Genomic DNA, 18,555 nt, shown 5'->3' on the forward strand with positions numbered 1-18,555 from the left:
GAAGCCCAAACCAGCACAAGTATTGATATAATTTCTGACAACCAAGCTACTTGTTAAGACTTTCTGTTATATGCTGCTCTGTGTAAATACACAGTATTTGATCAACATTTGATAAACATGTAAGTAATGTTTTAGCAGTGAGGTCAGTTTGTGAACCCTTTAGTTTTTTGTATGCAAGTAAATTTGACCTGAAATGTGATCAGACTAACTACATTAATGGGCTCTCCCATGTTTCAAGACCAAAACCATGTGTCTTCACTATTGAAACCTGGAGATGTCTAAAAACCTCTTCAGGCTGGAAAAGGTTACTTCCCCAAACCACTGAGGCAGATACTTTAAATACTCAAAAATACTTTCAAATATTTTAACTCTCCCAATGGGCCATAATCCATCAAATTCACACATGGAACAAGATTACAGAATATCACATCCAAGTACCGACAGGCCTCTCTGGCACTGAATAATGTCAATGTTCATCAGTCCACCATCATATGCAAAGACTTAACACAAAAGGTGTGCATGTCAGGATAGCAGAAAGGAGGTCTGCATTCCAACATAAGAACCTCATCCCAACTGTTAAGCATGGGGATGGCAGGATCACTCTTTGGGTCACTCGCAGAGTGGCTTGCCATCTTTGAAAGGGTCTCTCCCAGTAAATGTCAGAGTATTTGCCTGTAAACTGAAGCTTGCCATGCATGGGCCATACAGCAAGAACAAGTCATACAAGTTTGTCTACAAAAAGTTAAAGCAGGAAGAAATGAACATTTTGGAATGGTCAAAGCAAAGTCCACAACTTAACCTTATATAAATGTTGTGGAAAGACCTAAAAAAAAAAACAAAAAAAAAAACAGTTCATTCAAGGAAACCCAACATCATTATTGAGTTGAAGCGCGTTTACAATCCTCCAACCAGGTGTGTAGGATTTATCACCAGGTACCCAGCTGAGTGAATGGATTTTTGGTGTGACCCTCTTGAACAGCAGTTACCGAAAGCAAAGCTTCACATACTTTTTCCAGATAAAGAGTTAAACATTGGATCATTTTGCTCAATAAATTAATAATTTTCACATATTTTTAAAAAATTTGGTTCATCTAGTTATAGGATTTATCTAGATGAGGTTCTAATCATATTTCAGGTCAAATACACAGAAATAAAAGAAAATTGTAAAGTTTATAGCGGCACTGTATATTTATATGCACTTTTATCACAACTGACTTAAACAAGACAAATATTTCCAAAGAACTGACATAACACATGCAGTCCAGTAAAAAAAAGAAAGAAAAAAATTTATTTCGTCTAGAACAGGCTTTTTTGGGGGGAGTTTATGAAGGGTAAAACCAAAGGGAGGAGTCAGAAAAACCAGGCTGAGACCGGATTGAGCAGGGCACTCTTGGTTTCCATGGTTATGCCAGGGCTCCCATCGGGTCCCAGGCTGGGAGAACGACAGGCTCCTGCTGCATAACCTCCATCACTTCAGGGGAGAGGAACCTTTTATCCACCACAACCTCATACACATATTCAGAGAACCACTCGTCCGTCATGATCAGATAACCTGCAGGGAGACGTAGAGAGATGGTGATTACACAAAGAAAAAGCAATGAGATTAAGAGAGCGAAAGAGGATGTGAGAGCGAGAAAGAGAGAAGGAGAGTGACGTTACGCTCAGGTCTTCATGTTAGGCAACCATTTAAAACACTAACACCACTAACAAAATGTACATATTCAACAAATATGTACTGATATTATATATTATTGTAATTAGTAATAAATGGGCTTGTCCATCAGCCTTTGTTTCACACAGAAGATACTAAAAAGAGAACTTCAATAGTCATTATAATCATAATAATAACAACAACTGTCAAACATACTCTTTACTTTATTAAGAAGACTATACTAATACTGGGTAGGACTTCATTTTGCTCTCATAACAGCCTCAGATCTTAGTGCCTTGGATTCCACACTATGTTATAAAAATGATTCATGTGGATATTTAGGATATTTTGAATGCTTCAAATCAGTGCAAATCCCAAAAGAGTTATGTTACTATTACGTTCTGATCAGGTGGCTGGAAAGGCCCCTGAAGAATACTGTACTTCATGGTCATGTCCATGAAACCAATTTGAGATAACGTTTGCTTTGTGACATGGTGCATTTCATGCTCGAAGTAGCCATTAGAAGATATGTAAATTGTTGCCCAACACATGTTCAGAAACAAGAATGAAATAGGCATTCATTCAAAAAATAAATAAATAAATAAATAAATAAAAAAACCCTCAATCAGTCTGGACTGTTCACACTGGGCAGGGCCAACATGGATTCCTACTGTTGGTGACCCTTTCATCTGTGTGCCTCAGAAATCAATATTCATCAGATCTTTAAACTGTTCTGGTGAGCCTAAGCTTCATGGATGACTGAAATGGAAACCTACATGGTCTTCCACTGATGTAGCCCTCAAGGTTACAACTAGGATCACCCTAAAGTTGGATGTGCTGTGCATTCCAAGACGCTTTTCGCTTTTTGACAATTGTACAGGGAGGTTATGAGTTACTATAGCCTCTGTCAGCTTGAATCAGTCTGGCCATTCCCCATTGACCTCTCTCTGAACTGCCAGATGATAAGCAGTTCTTGAAGTTAACCATTATCTGCATCAGCATGCTTTTATGCTCTGCACTGCTACCACACGACTGGCTGATCAGACAACTGCATGAATTAGTAGCTGTACCGGTATTACTAATAACATGCTTGATGAGTATGTTATGATATATTAATATAGTATACATGAACTATGCACCTACATTCTTTACAACATCTGTAAAGCAGTCACAAAATAGATACACATGAAAATGTAGTTCTTACAAGAATAATATTTTAAAAGTGTGTGAAAACATGTGCGCAGCTTTGGGTTCTTGGAAATGAATGTCTTCTGACACACAAGCTGATTAGTTGCAACAAACTATTTTTGTGTTGCCAAATCTGTTAAAAGCAGGCGTGCTGTTAAAGTGCTGGGTGATCCCTTTTGTCTCCATCAGCACCTTGTGTTCTCTATTGTTCTTCTGAAAGGGTCTGAACCTCTCCCTATGAACCCCTCCCTCCATTTGCCACTCTTCTGTTCACACACCTCCCCATCAACACCCTGCTCACCCTTCAGACCACAATTAGACACAAGTGTAAATGTGAAAATCCCCAAAAGATGTTCTACTGCTTATCTAGCTTCAGATTATTGTTATGAAAGTGCTGAAGTTTGACCAAAAGCAGGAAGTGGGACATGACAGGAAGCTTTTAGACATGGTTCTCAAGCCTTTCCCAATAGAGCCCAAATGCCTGGCAGACAGAAAACTACCAAGTGATAAACATGCATGCACTAGAGACAGTGATGTTTAACCTTCAGAAATGGTTCTCTCTGTATTGAAGACCCTTTGCATGTTGTCCTCTATAAACTCGGTCTGTATGACTGAGTGCTAGAGTTACAGAAAACATCACATCAAAGGAGCTTATACATGCTAGAAATCAAATTCCTCTCACTCTGTACATGCGTGTATGCTCTCATCACTCAGGATGCAGATATACATCCGTGGCTTTCTATTTCACATTCTTCACTATTTGTCTTTTGTGTAACTGCATAAGAAGTGAGAAAAAGCTCCAGCTTGAGAAGCAGAACTGCTGTCCTGTGAAACAGGAAACGGGAAAAATTATGGTTTATTACACAAAACTGTCTCTGACTTTGTGGGTCGTATTGAATAGCAGACTTGTAGTAATAAAAACAACTACTAAAAAGTGGGATATTTAAATTTATGATGTTGGCTGTGGCCCAGAATGGCTTAGAGATCATTAACATGTACATTCATCATACCATATTAAGAAAGGGAAAAATTACAAGCCTCTGCCAACACCACCGGACCTTTTACAGCAGAATAAATATTCTGTCAAAATCAGTTACAGAAATATTTCCCCTCTTTGTTTCTGACATAACACTTAAAACCACAAAAAAAAAAGCTGGGGCGAAGCTAAAATAATCAATCTTAGCAACCCTGAGCTTTTTTTTTCTTTCCGCCTTCGTATATCTCATTACAGTCTAATCTCTAGAGGGAAACAACTGTTGGGACAAATTTCAAGGCTGCTGACCCCTGCAACCTCAAGCTCACATTTTTCTCACTCCCAAGGCTAATAATCTCTCCCCTCACCCTTTCTCCAACTGTCAAACAAATATTGCTCCAAAACCACAAAAAAGAGGTGATTTATTAAAATGAAAATGTACTCATGAACAGCTATGATTGAGAACTAGCTCATTACTGTGGTCTATGTAATCAACTGGAGGACTGTTTTGTACTGGCAGGCTTTTATGGAATATTCTGCAAATTCCAAGTAAATTCTGAACTTTTAAACAGATGACGAACCAGTTAGTAGGTAAACGACCGGCAAAGCATGACTGAGCTAAAATAGCTTTATAATCCGCAAAGGAATGCAAGGCTTATTAACTTAAGAGAAAGGGAGCATGAGCACATGTGCACTCACCCACATGGCAAAAGCTCCTTAATGAACCATTTGGGCCAGCTGACCTGTGTTAAAATAACTAACTAACTAAATAAAGAACACACTTTGCTAATTTCTACAGGAACACTTCGAAACCAATACTACCAGAACATTTATTTGATGTTCCTGTTTGACATCCCGCCAGAAACAGGTTCACAACGACAGTATATACACTGATTATCATTGTCCAGAGATCAGACCCAAAAACAAATCACATATGAGACAGCTTTCTTCAGCCAAGAATCAATTATGAACTCATAAGAAAGAAAGCCCAGAGATGTGATCCTACTGCAAATTAGATTAGCCCATCTGGAAAGCCAAATCTTTTGGACTATAGAGCGCAGGGGGGTAGCGAGCAAGACAGACAGACCAATGCTTGTGCTGAGAATCCTCACCTTTATTCCCACGATCATCACCCCAGGAGTTCTCCACTCTCCACTTCTCATAGCATCCCTCCTTCCCCTCCTGAATCGGAAAAAGAACAAGAGTGCAGGGACAAAAGGTTTCAAAACAGATTATCTAGGATGTTCCACTGAGGCCATTTAAAAATGTAAGCTAAAATCTACTGAGCATTACTTCAAAGACATTGTTTAATATTTAAGGACCTGCACAAAATGTCCCAAAGCTGCTGTATCAAATAAAGAAATCACCGAGGACACTTATCTACACTGGTGGGAACAATTTCCATTAAAAGTTATATGATTATGAAAGGAATTAAAAAAGACTGATATTATAATCTTCATAATGAAAGTCATAAAGACACCCAAATGACCCACAGATTCTCTGCCTCTCTTTGCGGCAGTTATAATAAGCATGAGGATGTGCCACTAGATCACCAGTGTATCACAATAAAAAGAATATATGCTCAAGACCACATATTTTACTTTTTTTACTAGGATTACTTCCTTAGCTCACACAGGCATTTAGATGTGAGACTGATAAGACAGCACCCCTGGTTTACAACTTATCCACCCTGAGGATGTTTCTGGTGGGGTTCCTGACTTTAAAAAAGAAAAAAAAAAAAATCTTAGTGACTGTGCTTGTGATGAACCCGTAGCCAGCTGCTAGTGGGAAAGAATGGAAACTCTGGGAACAGCTGTGGTCATTTATGGGGGGGGAATTGACAGTAATTTCAAGAAGAACTGGAGATTAAAAGAACAGTAAACAGAGCGGAAAAGAAACAGTGAGAGAGCAAGAGGGAGAGGAAGGGAGAGAGACATAGAAAGAGAAAGTGTGAATGCTTGAACGGCTGCTAATGAAAATATGCAAGGTTGCACCCCACTGGGTCACATCATTTCCTTTCACTTTTTTGAATCTATGATTTCTGTATTTCTGCTGTGCATGTGTAACTTTAAGTCACATTTTAGTGTTCATCAAAAGACTACATAGGATGTCAAAAGGGATAATGGAGCCAAAAATGCTAACTGCTAAGGCTGATAGTTGTAGTAAATGCAACATAACAGACATGGAAAGCCAGCATTCCATTCACTAGTGACTTCTTAGCAATTTCTTTTCTAAATCATTCCTTTTGAATGTACATGTTCATAAGTGTTAAATACCTTGTCAGTAACAGCAGTAAGGATCATGGCATGGGTCATCAGGGAGTCTCCAAAGATCAGTCGCTCCGCCTTCGTTAAGTTCTTTACAGAGACGCCAAACACCAGCTCGTGGTTAAACCTATGTACAAACACATACTTGCTGCTCACTTCACCATTGGGCTGTCATTCTTCTAGCAAAAGGGACATCTCAATGAGCCAATGCGTCTTAAAGAAGGTTGTTCGTTTTTGTGGTTGTTGTTTAATGGAGTTATTCTTCTTTTAATATAATATTTTGGAATCTTTCTGGAGAATATTTAAATTTTTCCCCCCATTTTACAAATTCTAACCACTCAGGCCAAAGATACTGGTAATACTCACACATTCATGTCATTGATGCCCAGTTTGCCATGGAAATGCTTTCCTACATCACAGCCAAACCACACAGCCTGCCAGAAACAGAGTGTGTGTGTGTGAAGGGAGAATGCAATAATAACAAAAACAACACCATCCAATCCTGAAAGTAGGACAATGATTAGACCAACATGATTACAGTAGCAGAAAGACACAGACAACATCTGTCTAAGCACCCCAAAATGCCATATTCTTCCCTCTGATAGTTCTCCTCTCTCATTTCAAGCCATCGAAGTGAGTATGATCTTATATTTTAGTATCTGATTTAGCCTGTGGATTAGCTACCACACTGAACATCTGGTGAATGTACGAAACCCCCTGCACCTTACCTCTCCGTCCTTGATAGACTCTGCGGCGGCTGTCTTTAGTAGCTCGATGGGCTGATTATTGTAGAGTGTACTGTGGCCGCCCACCATGTTACCCAAAAACTCCACGCTGTACAACTTCCCGAAGGGGTTCTGAGGCCGGGGGTCGTTCACAAGGCACACCTACAAAGGGGCAATCAATAGTCCTTAAGACATACAATACAAGAGGAGGAGAGAAGTTGGAACGAACTGGCACAGTTCATTGATGTACCTTGTCCTGCAGGTTGTAGAGTGGCTTGACATGCTTTGTGTAGAACTCCTTTGGGGTCAAAGGGCCCATGCGGTGGAAATTCTTGTCCTTGTCCCTGTATTGCCAACAGATGGTCTCTGGAGGACTACCCAGACACACACTGGCCACTCGAAACACCTATCCACATGCAAAACACATACAAACATATAAGTGTATACATTAGCTAGGGCTTTAAAACTTTAGATCCACTGCCCTATTCAGTGTTGTGCTTTCTCTGACATAGAACAACACATACAACTGAAAGTAAGATAACATAATACTCCAGACTTTTAGAAGCTCATCACCCACCCTATGAGCCAACCCGGGTAGTAAACTGGAATGAGTGTGCAAGACACTACTCCTCAAGCTGAGCTTAAGCTGTCTGTGATTCTCTATTTTTACCTCAGCGCTGTTTTCAGTTCTCAAACTCAAGCTTCCTTTGATAATCTCAGGCATTTCCTCCCCTCTCCTGCCCAAGCCTTGAACTGTAAGTACTGGAATTCCACTTTCGCACAGCAGTGTCTACAGCACTCAAACATAGTACATCTCATTTTTGAAACCTAGATACATCAAACTATTCAGAAAAGAGAGTGCAAAATTTTTTTTGGCCTGCTGAGCCTTGTAAGACAGAACACACAGAGTTTACTTTTCTGCAGCCATTTTAGCCATTTTGGGCCGGTTGGGCTTTTTGCGCTTCCCATTATCCTTACAGAGTTTTCTACAAGGACCCAGCCCTTGAACTCCACCTCTCCAACTCCGGCCCTCTCCCGTAAAGAGAGCCATTAAGCGTTTTAGTTTATTTTCTCTGTCCAGTCCCCCTTGGTGAAGGGTAAATGCCAGCGGTGCCCAGCCCTTTCACTCCCTGTTGACCCAACGTTGGACCCAGATGCTCTAGACACACAAACAACCTTATGTGCCCCTCCTCACACCCTCGCTCTTCCTTGGCAGATCAGATAAACGCGTGGCTCCATCCAAACACAACACAGGCGCCCGGCTTTCTTTTTTTTTTTTTCTCTGCTCGTTGAAAAGTGCCGCTCGTTCAGAACAATAGCAGAGGCCCACTGACGTCAGCGGAGAGCCAGCGAGTCAATATTGAAACACCTGCCCACGACCAAGCGGTCAGCGTCCTGTAGGAAGGACAGAGAGGTTCAGGGAGGGGCAGTTGGCAAGAAAGAGACGCACAAAACTGCCTGGTGCGAATCTTTTACTTTTAGGCAATGTCTCCTTTATAAGCGGTAAATCTCAACTCCTCCACCCAAGCTGCCAGAGCCTCCTACCTTAACAGACACGTGTGTGAGGTCCACTGCCTGTGCTCTCTTTAGTTCTTCAGTACAGCTGCCATGTCCCAAAGTTTTAATCTAGCTTTAACCCAAATTTAGTCTACCAGGCAAGTCATGTTTCATGTCCAAAATCAGCAAAGTCTGAACAGCCTGAAATCTATTCGTATCCTATATTGTAACAGTGTCCACATAACTACGTAAGATACATTATGAGCCATGTGTCTATTTGAGAATCCTCAATGCAGTCATGTATAGTGATCTTGGCATGTGGTTTGATTGCAATACTGATATATTATTAGCTTAAGTGGAAAACTAAGGTTAGAGGGGAAAATAGTGAACGGAAAAGCATCAGCATGGCATTGTGCTTCACGGTTACTAACCCACCAGAGTGTTAAACTGAAGGTGGATTTGTGTGTATACATGTGTACACTGAAGCTCTGGCTGTGAACCATTGCTTGAGAATTTAAACAGTAACAGGATTGGCAAGCGTGTTTGTGATCTTTAGAAACTATCCAGGTTTACCTAAATGTGTGGCCTTCCTCTGACAATGTCTAATCAACCACAACTATAGGAAACATAGCGGCGATGAGCTGGTGGAAACAAGAATCGAGGCGAGCAGAGTGGAGGCTGGTTTTGTTTGGGGGTGGGGGTTGGCGGTGGTATTGTTAGATCACAGACTAGGCCACATAAGTTTCTGCTTTTTATCACAGGAGGTCTGAATTACTGCATTATCTGAGATCATACGCACCTGCTTCACACTGCAGGGCTTCCAGAAACTGGAAACTGACCAAATCAAATTCCAAGAACGCATATATCTCAAGCGCATTGTGTGACGATCAGGCCATGCCTAAGGCTGTGATTTTATTACATGGTAATGCAATGGGTTGGGACAAAAATCTAATTTACACAAACTTCTATTTCAAAAAGTGGGTGATCAGCCAAGTCATGACTGATATCCAGAGCTTATTTGGCTGTGCATTGTGCTCCACGGCAGTGTAGCTAAGAAGTAACAGAAGCTTAATACCTCTTCATTTAGCATTGTGCAGACCTTATGCCTGAATCAGAAACCAAACCAAAAGCCTCTCTTATTTGTTCTTATTTTAATGGCACTGAATAACACTCAATATCAACGGACAAAGCCATTGGCTACGGATGCCATTTGGCTAAAAACAGCAGCAACCACTGTCAAAAAGACTGAAATCCATTATTTAGTCAGTCTGGACGATTTAGGGGTGGAAAAAAGGCTTAATTGTTTTGGTAGGTAAGTCTGATTGTTGTTGTGGATGATTTGTATGATTTGTACGCATTTGAAACAAAATACTTGCGCTCTTGTTTTTATTATTAAAACATCCAAGTGTGAGTGTAAAAGGACACTGCCCACAACTCCACAAACTGTGTCAATTTGAGCAAGCACCAGCACAGCCTAATACACCCAGGGGCTGCACTGCTAACAAAAATGAAGAGTCGAGTGCATTGCGGCAGGATTTATAGACTTCTATCCCTACATTAGCCTTGTACAAATAATACAGCGCAGACCTAAAGAAGCAAGTTCCAGACACCATACATGCTTTGGCTGATCAACTCCATAGGAGACAAAATTGTGTAAAATAAGATGGCTTTGCAGTGAGCCGACAAAGATTCCAGGGAGATTTTCCTCATCTGTCGATTCAATGCCAGTGTGGTCCAGGTGTGGGCAGTCAGCCCTGTAATTGGCTGGTTTGGGAGAAGCCGGAAAGTGGCGTGCTTCCACAGCTCGTGCTAGTGTTTATGTAGCCGTTTATATGCCCTGCACCATAAACATCGGTCCATTTCTCCGGCTGTCCGGCTTTGTTCCCCTGACAACAGCGGTCACTCTCACGCGCACATTTGTTTGTTTACCTCTGTTGCCCAAACACATCTTCACTGGCGTAGAAGCAAATAGGTCAACAACGTACAATGCAACACCTTGTGTTAATAATTCTTTGCACAGTTCCCCATTCTGCTTGTTATGTGGACGATACGACAATACGAGTCAAATTCATTTACATCACAAGCAGATGATACATGGGAGCAGTGCAGTCATGCAGGGGTGAAAAATGGACTTGGGTGATTGAAACTTCTGCTGTAAACATAAAACATACGCATGCTTTATAGACACTAACAAATTCAGTTCAATTAGGAAATGTGAGCCTGCGACTGACAGTCTTTTCACGGCTGGCTTGAGCCCATACTCCACACACACACAAACTGACTACAATGACCTGTTCCAGAAGGTGGCCAACAAACCATTTCCACTTGGCCATATTCACTTCATCTCAGAGTCAGTAAAAAAAAAACAGATGAAATATGGAGAACGGAAAATCACATAAATCTATTTTTCAGACAACTGGGGGGTGGGGGGAATAAAAATAAACAAATAAATAAATAAAAAATCTCGCTTACTACAGTGGAAGTGGCCTTCAAATCTGCACATTTAACACAATAAAAACATCTGGCATTTATTATTAAACTATAGGGCCTTGATGAACTGAATTGGCTTTTAAGGAGAAAAAAAAAAAAAACAATCATTTCAACCAATCAATTCAAAGACTAAACTGATATGTGATATCACTGCCCAAAGCGCAAGTCAGCATCTATTAAAAATAAAAGAGAAAATATATATATAATTAAAATATAATACAAAAAAGAAAGTATTTGTTTTCTATTACACATAAATGACACATTTCAAGTCCTTTTTTGTTTTACTCTTGATCAGAATGACTTACAGCTTACACTGAATCAAGACATCTCACACAGACATCTCCAGGAAAGGGGCTACAACTGCCACATACCTAATATCATGACACTCCTGAACCAGGGACATCATCTGAAGTGTCTAACTGATGATTGTTGCTCAGGGGTCCAAAGCAGTCTTTTCAGATGAAAGTAAATTTAGCATTTCATTTGGAAAGTAAGGTTCTAGAGTCTGGAAGAAAGAGGCACAAAATCCAAGCAGTCTGGAATCCTATATAAGGTTTCTGCAGTCTGTGATAGGGTGCGAGGTCAGCTGCTGGTGACAGTCCACTTTTATTAACTCCAAAGTCAACGCAATCTACCAAGAGATTTAAGAGCACTTTATGCTTCAATCTGCTGACAAGCTTTATGGAGATGCTGATTTCCTTCTCCAGGATGACTTCACACCTGCCCATGATGCCGACACTACTACTGTGCTTGATAGGCCAGGCGACTCTCTAGACCAGAACCCCATAGAGAATCTATGGGGTATTGGCAAGAGGAAAATGAGAAACACCTGACCCAGCAATACAGACGAGCTGAAGACCACCATCAAAGCAATCTGGGCTTCAATAACATCTCTTCAGTGTCACAAGCTGATGCCACACCATACCATACTGAAAAGGAACTCCTAAAAGACAACTAACGGAGCCCCAACCAAGTATTGAGTGTATAAATAAACATACCTGTCAGACGTTAAACACTTATATAGTTTGTCCTTATGTTTGAAAAGCCATACAAAAGTACAAACAAATAAAAAAAGGCTTGAAAAAGTCTTACGTGTAATGGACATAAAATGTTTACTGGTTCAACCCCCTCCTCAACATTAATTGAGCAAGGCACATGCCTACTGCTGCAGGTTTAAAAAAAAAAAAAAAAAAAAAAAAAAAGGACTGGAATATGCAATATCAAACGTGTGGTCCAACTTGTGCTTGTGATTATGATTATGATCTCTTTGTTTTTCACTCTGTCCGTCTTTCGTACATGAACAGATAGATGCACATGCTATGAAGTACAATTTGACTGCTGAACTAAATATTACAGCATGTGCGTATGCAATTGCCATTTCTATTTCCAAACAATGCCAAACACTCCAGGACAAGGTCTCATTCACACAAATTCAGTATAATGGCTTAGGAAACAAAAGGTTAGGTGCGTTAAGGCATTTTTTGTCAGTAAACAAGTTATCCAGTCTTATTATCATGATACAACCCTGTGTACGCTCTCATGTATGTCACTGCTGACCACAAGACTCTAACAACCTGAGGCACCAACTTTCAGCTGTTAGGTTTCACATTCTCTCTTCCACTGGCTCAAACCAGTTACAGTGAACGTAACCCACACCAGGGGGACAAACACCCAGCTGATCAACAAACAGGACCAGGTCAAAAAATCTGGTCACAGGTAGGACTGCCATCATAGACAGGAGACTTTAGTAACAAGACAAGCTCTAAACAGTAAAAGATCTGCCACTCTGATGAGAGTTATAAGGCTCATTCTAGTAAGGTGTTCTTTCTCTTTGTAGATGGTGCAGGTGTAATAATATTGCAGGAGAGATTGCTTTTGCCACTCGGTGTCAGACATTGCACGATAAAGATCTTGTTTATGGAACATTCTGTCATCAAATCTAAAGGGGCTTGCGCTCACCGTCTCTCTGGACATACACAGCATCATTATGACTTTATGTATGCAGCATAACATGCAACTAAATATTTTGTTGGATATTTTGCTACAATGCTCCATCTTGTGATAACAATATATAAAAAATGTGTTAAAAGTTGCTGAATCATTAATGGTCCAATGTTATGATACATTATTTCAGACTAGTATTATTTACTACTAAAAGCTGTGACTGTTCAGAAGCAAACTATGTCGACATTGTTCGCTTCTGAACAGTCACAGCTTTTAGCCTTCTGTGATGTTATTAACAAGTAAAATTATTAAATGAAACATGGTATTAATGAATAGTTTAGCTTAACTGCCTGAAAACACAGATTAATAATGGTCTTTCTGACATTCTGACAGTAGCGGGATTAAGTGTATTTTCACAAACAAGTTGCCGTCAACTTTAAGTTTCCTTCAAGTTAGACATTCATGTGTATAATATTGGTTCTGAAATTAATAAAAGTAAACCCATGACACTGTAAATACAAATCAGTCAATCACAATCTGGCACATGCACTAAATGTCCAAATGTTTTTGGACACCCGTTTTAATGAATGCTGCTACTGCTGTTATTGTTTACTGCCATAATCAGCATTCGAGACTAGATTCAAGGCTAAATACAGATACGCAGTAGAAACATTCAGCTAATTTGCACACATCGCTGACACAGATGTACAAAAGTACACACACAGCTTGTCTAGTCCCTAAGGAGAAGTACTGTCAATAGCACTCTGGAGCAAATGAACATGCACCTATTGGCACCATGCCTAATGCAAGGCGTGGACTAGAATGGTATAAAGCCCTAAAGCTTTGAGCTGTGGAACTGTGTTCTCTTGAATAATTGTGCTCTATCCAATACTTCTGGGATGAGCTGGGATTTAGGGTTATGAGGTCATGATTCAACATTCTGACCACACTAATGCTCTTGTTGCTGAATGCACCGAAATCCTTACAGCAATGCTCCATAATCTTGTGGATAGCTTTCTCGGTATTGCCACGTTCTTATGCAAAAGAAGGGAAGCCCACATTATATAGCATTCCTGTAATCCTTACCAAAGTCTTCTTGAAGCGCCATCTTTCAAAACATCCATTATGCAGGATACATGGTCAGGTATCTACGGTCTTATGGCGCCCTCAACTGGTAGCAGGATGAAGTGACTAATTTTATGCTCAACTGATCTCCTTACAATGTGGGGAAATATCCAGTAAACCTACTGACCTCTTCAATCATGGTGTCCATTGCTTCATTCAGCTCAGCCTTGGTAGCATCACTGGCCACCATGTTCCTCAGCCTTAGACAATACTCTCTCAGCTGAAAAGCAAATAACACCAACAAAAACATTCAATAGAACATTAACATTAAAGCAGCAACCTTTAATTTTGTGTAAGATGGGGTATCAGGGTAGTGATATAACAAAACACACAGTTCAGTCTCTTAACTGGGATGCAATCAGAAATATGTTAATCATCTTTATGTCAGCCCTAACGTGTTAATGCAAAAAAAAAAAAAAAAAAAAAAAAAACGCTTTCACCTTGTCTTGTCACAAGTCTGAAGGTGAGGTTTTTGCATTTCACAACCTTGATGTTAATCATTCATTGTTTTATGAGTAAAGTTGCAAACAGGTTTACCCTTTAAAGTATATTACTTTTATGCAAGTTGTACAAGTTAAAAGACTGAAAACAAGTCAGTATACCCTGGTCCTGCTGGAACAGTTTACATTAATCCAGACTGCGGCCAGGTTTCCTATTCTGAAATCTTGCACAGGCTGATATACAAAATAACTCATCATTCACTCAGAAGATAAGGAAGTGCCTGCTTCACATCAAATCCACAGAATCCTTCTGACACAGTAGAACATACTGGCAAGATTATTGCTCTTGCAGGCTTTATGGCCACTGGTGGCTGACCGGTAAATCCTCATTTCGTAAATGTCAGCATAAAAGTTCAAGAAAATGTAAAGGTTAGTAAACTGACAGCAGCATCAGGAGAAACTGCTGAAGCAAACCTTGTGATTGAGGATATCGTTCATTCGTCGGGAGGCCTCAGAGCTGTGAGACTCAGGAAAGCACTTCTTTGGGATGACGCCATATTTTTCTGGAAAACACAATTTATGCAAACGCAGTTACTATCGTGTTCTTTCCATGTGTATTTGGTTATGTACATGGGTATTATTTTTTTTATTCTTACATGGTTACTGTTGTTTTTATTATAGTCTTAAGCTGTAAGCATACATAGATTTTTTTTTACTTTAAAATAAGCATTTCAATACCCCCAATATCTTAATATCTGAAGCCAGATTTAGCTAAGAAAGTAGCTAGAAAATGACCCAAGGATGACCTAGAAGTCATGTGAGTCAGTGGTTTCAGACAGGGAAGTTTCTTAACACACAAGTCAACCATAACAGACTTCCGTATATACATTGTCAAAGAAAAGGGGTTGTTTTAATTAAGCTACTGATTTTGTGTAACATGGCTCTATATGCAGAAAAACAGATGTACACATCAAAGAACCGGCTTTGACATTTACAACGCAGACTGACCAATGAGGTTAACCAGCATATCCCACTGCCCGCCATCATTGGTGGGATTTGAGAGCAGAAATTGGACCAATCGACCGTCAACTGGCTCTTTCCTCTGAGCTGTCTCCACACAGGCATGTAAGAAGTAATAGCAGCGTTCCACCTGAAAACAAGCGCACACACACAGAGACAGAGAGAGAGACAGAGACAGAGACAGAGAGAGAGAGAACAAAGAGAATGAGAGAAAACATTGTCATACAACTGGGAGACAAACATTCATTTCACACAAAAGAGGGTTTACACACAGTCTGATATATACAATGCCGGAGAACAATCAACACAGAGAGAACTCATTCTCTGTGCAGGTTAACCCTTAGGAACACAAGCAAACATTAACTTAATATTAGGATTCCTCTAGTACGCGACCACTGCCTTACCTTATCCCAGAAAAAGAGATAGGACTGACTGAACTCAAACTCTTCAATGTTAAACTTCTTCATAAAAGGAAGTCGCATGACATTGAGGCACGAGAAGATCCAACATCTCCCTGACAGAAATAACAGGAGAAAAGTACTTAATTACTTAATTAGTACTAATTAAGTAATTACTCAATACACTACATTACAAAGTATGCATTCACAATGCTCAAACTCAATGCATCAATACAAAATTATTCAAACGTATTCAAATAAAGAACTAAACATATTAAAGATTAGAGGGTCTCAAATGTTTAATACTTTAAGGGAATCAAATATGCTATTAACATGTAATACATACAGACAAACAGTTCAATTAACATATGATCTTAAGTCACAACACAAGTGATTTTTTGTTCCTTTAAAACATGATGAACGGGGCAATTATAAAATGAAACATGCTGTACTTCATTAGGAATTGGGACCACATTCTGTTACCTCATCCTATATCACTTATCTGTTACATACCTGTTCAGTGGTTTAACTTTGTGAGTAATTACCTGAGTTCTTCTGGTTGGTGACAGGTTTACCCTCCGTGGGGATGGAGTGCTGGAAGATGTGCACTGTGTCCTGGACTGTCTGCCTGTGGAGGCACACCTCTAGAGGGTCGATGCAGGTGGACACATTCTGGGCAAGCAGGTATCGAGGCTCGGACCGCAGGCGCTTCACAAAAGCGGATACCTTCTCCTGATTCAGGCCTGGGGCTTGACACAAAGAGGTATGATTCAATGTCATTTCAGGACAGCTTTGGATAGAGCAACCCGTCCAAATGGGAGAGCAGATCCTCCTCTGAAACGGAGTGATTACAGTGACTAATTTAGAGATACCGGGATCTTGTGTAAAACTGGAATTGCCCCCAGCCAGAACAACACGTACTGAATATTGCGTATTGAACAAGCATGGGAACATTGCTTAATCATGCATATTAATCTAATTCTTACACTGGGGTTAAATGGTGTGTTTAAAGGCTGCACATTCACACTGACAGCACGCATTAATGTTGTAATATTGTGGGACATTTATTGGGGACATTTATTGTGGAAAATCATAGACAACGTGACGGTAAAAGCTAATGAATGATTTTTTAGTGGACTGGATTAAAAGGCAAGACCAACCTCACTGCATAATATTCATGAATGGAGGTACTGCTGTGTTGCCTTTCAATGGAAAAGGGGACCAAAGGCCATCCGATAGGGTGACTTGCAACTTTACATAATAACAGCCCAACAGGAAGGTTTGAGCCCCACTCTGCCTTCGTATTCAACATTACATAACTCCCAGGTTAGGGCCCAATTCAACTGGCAGAATTAGCCACCACAGCATAACGCGAGCGGAACTTTAATTCAGTTCATGTTGGCTGGCTAAGGGTTGCAAGCTACACCGGCTGCTAACGATACCTCAGAAGAACCGGGAGGAAGCTCTGCCCAACCCTGAGAAGGACAGCTTGGCCGGTCGGGCTCAGCTGAGAACAGGAAGCCAGAAAGCCCTAGCTACTAGTTTGCTATGGGAGTTAAAGCTCTGCCAGCCCTTTCAGTCCCCTGACAGAACCACTTCTGACTCTCACTTCCAGTTGTTCACTCGCTAGCCTGGAAGCAAAACCTTAGATAGCTATATCCAGGGACTTGATATCGTGCTTTCCTCCAGATCTGAGTAATAGCTAGCTAATTACCGGGTGAAGCTTGGCACATTTCCCGCTGGCCAAGACACCAGCACAGCTATATCCTAGGTATTTCACTTTTTCAGCTCGAACTGACGTGCGGCTCCAGCTCGACCACGGCTAGCTCCGCTCTGCTAAGCTAGCTGTTAGCTAACATGGCTGTACAGACTCTCCTCAACCGGAGAAATGTCTCAGGCTCAGCTCTCGGCACGACGAGAGGTACATTTATAAAACACACTAGAGGACACATACCGGGTGTTTCCATGTTTGTGCGCAGGGAGCTAGGTGGTGTTTGTCTCTGAATCAGTCCCGCAGCACCGTTTCTTCTTTTGTCTTCTGTTTATTTCACTCGCAGCCAGTCAGCGCAGAGCCGCGCGCTCGGAATTCCGGAAATCGTGCTGTTGCCATGTCGGGAGAAACTCCCCCCGAGGAGCTTTCATTTAATACAGGACTATTAGAAACTTTCATTAAAAAAACACACACACATTTACCCTGCGTGTTTAATGCAATGATGCTAGTATTATTAAAAAATAAATAAAAAATAATAAAAATAAAAAAATAATTAAAAAAATATATATATAATGTTTTAAGCATAATATTGCTATCTACCTCTTAGTGTGATAGCTAGAATACTGGCACATGTTTAATTCTTTCATTGGTAATACCATTGTTCAATACGGTTTAATATCATGTAAGTAATCAGTGTACTTGAAAAACTTATAATTCATAGTTTTGTGGTCCTTTAGTTCTTCCACAGCAAACTCCGTATTGTCACAAAATGCTAAATTTGTTAAAATAGTTCTTCTCATAGTAACCCACCATTTTAACCATCTACTGTGTTAATAAAACACACACACACACAAACATGGTATTAAACCGTATTAAACGATGGTATTAAAAACATTAACAATCAAAGAATAAATAAAACATGTGTCAGTATTCTAGCTATCATACTAACAGGCAAATAACAATATTATGTTAAACTATTCAGTGAATATGTTCATTTATTTAAAAGCTCTTATATGAGTAAAGTAAATGCAACATAGTGCGTGTGCTACAGCTGAAAAAAAAACATAAATATTGTTTTAAACAAAAATATATTTGTCATGAGACATTATGAGATATTTGAAGACTG

The 18,555-nt window shown here is 40.1% G+C and overlaps 1 protein-coding gene across 1 annotated transcript; it reads right to left on the reverse strand.

Moving 5' to 3' along the window:
• Window positions 1-1,262: 1,262 nt before the first annotated feature.
• blmh (bleomycin hydrolase) lies at window positions 1,263-17,799 on the reverse strand. Its single transcript, XM_072691076.1, has 12 exons — window positions 17,673-17,799; window positions 16,264-16,467; window positions 15,725-15,834; window positions 15,309-15,450; window positions 14,775-14,863; window positions 13,988-14,080; window positions 7,055-7,210; window positions 6,808-6,966; window positions 6,446-6,513; window positions 6,089-6,206; window positions 4,925-4,994; window positions 1,263-1,552 (listed from the first exon to the last, which is right to left on the reverse strand). Exons 1-12 carry the CDS (start codon window positions 17,683-17,685, stop codon window positions 1,404-1,406), a joined length of 1,371 nt encoding a protein of 456 aa, XP_072547177.1. The 5' UTR covers window positions 17,686-17,799; the 3' UTR covers window positions 1,263-1,403.
• Window positions 17,800-18,555: the final 756 nt, after the last annotated feature.

This window comes from Salminus brasiliensis, chromosome 11 (assembly GCF_030463535.1).
Source record: "Salminus brasiliensis chromosome 11, fSalBra1.hap2, whole genome shotgun sequence".
Taxonomy (NCBI): Eukaryota; Metazoa; Chordata; class Actinopteri; order Characiformes; family Bryconidae; genus Salminus; species Salminus brasiliensis.